The sequence below is a fragment of the Orbicella faveolata genome, unplaced genomic scaffold (genome assembly GCF_042242905.1).
Source record: "Orbicella faveolata isolate gen_17 unplaced genomic scaffold, um_ofav_v1 contig_13, whole genome shotgun sequence".
Lineage (NCBI taxonomy): Eukaryota > Metazoa > Cnidaria > Anthozoa > Scleractinia > Merulinidae > Orbicella > Orbicella faveolata.
Genome location: NW_028301540.1, coordinates 32,429,462 through 32,432,500, shown reverse-complemented (window position 1 = coordinate 32,432,500; position 3,039 = coordinate 32,429,462). Strand labels below are relative to the sequence as shown.

Below are 3,039 nucleotides of genomic sequence, written 5' to 3'. Positions count from 1 at the left end.
ATGCATTTCTCGTAATTCTAACGGCTCGATGCCTTCCTCCTCGGGGATCAGAAGTAAACAGTTGCTGAAATTGCTCGGAATTTGAATTCCGGCGATCAGGCCTTGCGGAGGTTCGACAGAAATCCTCGTGTCTTCGGTAGAAAGCAGCCAGTCACTTGAAGTGTATGTCAGCGTTTCTTGAAGCTCGTACCGTTCTATTTTGTCAAAATACGTCGCAGCAGCTCTGGAAGCCGTCATCGAGGCCATTATGTCGGAAGAACTCGACGTTCGTCGCCGTGTTGTCGTAACGCTAGAACTCGCCGAGGTCATTTTTGAGGTGAGCGTAACGTAACAACTGCAGGAACTTTATAGGAACTTTATAACACAGATAAACCGTTCGCAAAATTTGTCTCGAAGCAGCCAATATCTTCGTGAGTATTCACTTTCTTCATCTGCAGTAAACTAGATTTAAAAATGAAATTACGAAGCCAGAAGAAGGCCGCAAAGTTTTCGACTGCATACAAACTTTGCTCGCCATTTCAGATATTTGTCGACTGGCTTGCATTTCCCCTAACAACGAAACTAAACAGCCAGTAATTGGTAAGATCTATCACTTATTGATTTGGTACATTCACCTGTCCGTTGAATGATTCTCATGGGAAAATGTTTTGCATAAGCCGTTGCTGATTTACATTTTACCGTGGCAACTGAATTAATTTTCTGGATTGACTGTGTGAGCCCAAGTCTGGGTTGCCAGTGACATTTTCGCGCCAGCGAGGCGAGCGAACCCGCGAAACAAGTGAGGTGACAAAATCACCAAAACAAATCAATATTGAGCTAACCGTAGACAGGCTAACCTGACTGTTATTCAAGCTAACAGGAATGATTAGGATAGTGTTCTTAGTCCTCAACACTCGTTCAGGCTTGTAATTAGTTTCAATTTTGATCTATTTTTGCTCTGCGTTAACACCTGATAATCTTTAGTAACTGTGAACACGAGATCGTGAGTAGGCAATTAAGCCTAGTCGCCGGTTGCAATTGACAACGTTCAGCGATCTGTCCCAGTGGGTCCCCGGCGCATCTGCGATGGATCGCCGACATACTCAAATTTGCGCGAAGTGCAAATCGAATTGCTCAAGTTTCAACAATTTTACCGGTAAATATGGATCGAATCGTCTTACTGGAGTACGTTGCGTCCGCAGATGATGTTCACATAAAATGTTTTCATCGCCGACAACCGCCGACAGCCGCCGGCTTGCCTGCGAAGTTGAACTCAGCTCAACTTTGCAGGCAAGCCGGCGGTCAATGCCTGGGATAGATTATGATTCGGCGATAAAATAATGTTCACATATGCCGTAACGGTGTCCCAGGCCGTGCCGGCGGCTATGTCCCAGGTATGTTGGCGGCATATGAGAACCAGGCTTTACGCAGAACTATGATAGACGATTTATGATCGTGAGCAGGCAAATACAACAGAAAGAGTCATCTAACATAAGTATCTAGAAATTAAAGTGCCTTGCGCGGACACGTTTTGTCATGCTTCGCGTCAGCGACATTATTTTTTCTTTACGTTTTGATTGCTTCAAGCGATTGTCTTCATCCTTTCGTGATTGCCACCAAAGTGATTACTTTGGTTTTAGTTTCACGATACTTACTTGCCAAAAGAACTATACTTGTAATCACGGGGCAGCGTTGCGAATGGGAGAAAGATAACTCGGATCTTTTACTACAGTCTTCCTGTTTTGATCAAAGTTCGTGCTATTGTGTTTTTGGCCACCCGTCACAGCGAGGCTAGTTTAAGTGGAGTAATTGAATGCACCAACATCTTGTGAACGGCAACTGGCCAAATACTAGGAACCAGAGTTGAACAGAAGTCGAGCGGCGATAGCTGAGCTCGGAAAGCGAAAAGTGATGGGACGCTTAAGACTTACTACGTTGAGCGAAAGGTAGAGGAGCGCAACCTCGTCCGTCGAGCCAGACTACTTACCACTACGTAGAACTTTGAGAAAGTCTAGTTAAGAACGTTCATAATCCCATCTCTGACTGAAAGGGGCACTATCCATGAGTGAAGTCTGCATACGAGCCAAGTGGCTCATTAGGCCGGAGTTTTACCGGTTTCTGCAGCATGAAGCGAGTATTTCTACTCCCTCCTGGATGGGGTGATGGTCCATCGCAGCACCGCTCAATTTGGCAGTACCCATTTATACACCTGGGCGAAGAGAGGCACTGTGAGAGTAAGGTGTTTTGCCCTGGCCAGGGCTCGAATCCGGAGTCGAGCGCAATAACCAAGAGGCCAGGCCGTGCACGCCTCTCACTGTCCATGAGAATGACTTCAAAATATGGTCTCTTTTAAATAAAACTTACTATATAAGTGCAACGAAGCTATAAAATGAGCGTTTATTTTACTGAGATGAAATCTACTTCTCTGACCAAGTATGGTAAAATAAATTTAAGGCACATTTTAGGATTTTAAATGACTTGATTACCAAATTCACTCTACCTATGTGCTGTACTTGGTTCATGACGATGAGGCTTGTGTCAAAAGATACAACGATGACGCGGAACGACGCCGTGAAATGAGACAGTGGATAACTGACCTATTCTTCCCCCCTTCTCCCCACCTCCCCCCCTCTTCCGTCCATTACCGGGATACCCCCAAGAATTTGATTTTTACACCGGGGTGGATGAAGGCACTGGGAGAGTGGTGTCTTGACTAATGACATAAAACGCAGACCATATGAAATACTGCTGAGCTTTTCATATTGTACATTATCGCTCTTGCATTGGACAGAATTACTTACGAGAATTACGTATTCAGTGTATTTATGGTACGGGCTTTCAAAATCAGTGCATGGCCGGCTATCTTTTAGTCCCCTTAGAATGGAGATTGTGATCAGAAGTATCTCCCTAAATCTTCCTCCGAAACTTTGGAGAAACGAGAAAACGTCTCAATTCTGTAAACGACCTCTAATGGCCACTAATGGCGCGTTGTGTACGCACCTCAGCCAATCACATTACAGCATCTGCATTGATGGTATATCAAAGAATGAGAACTTGAGC

The 3,039-nt window shown here is 44.8% G+C and overlaps 1 protein-coding gene across 1 annotated transcript in view; it reads right to left on the bottom strand.

Moving 5' to 3' along the window:
- Nucleotides 1–750, bottom strand: part of LOC110049947 (ankyrin and armadillo repeat-containing protein-like) — a 10,324-nt gene extending 9,574 nt beyond the window's left edge. The window contains exon 1 of the mRNA XM_089285553.1: nucleotides 1–750. This exon is cut by the window's left edge and continues 2,176 nt beyond it. Coding sequence (XP_089141679.1) covers nucleotides 1–309 — 309 coding nt within the window. The 5' untranslated portion in view covers nucleotides 310–750.
- Between the last annotated feature and the right edge of the window lie 2,289 nt (nucleotides 751–3,039).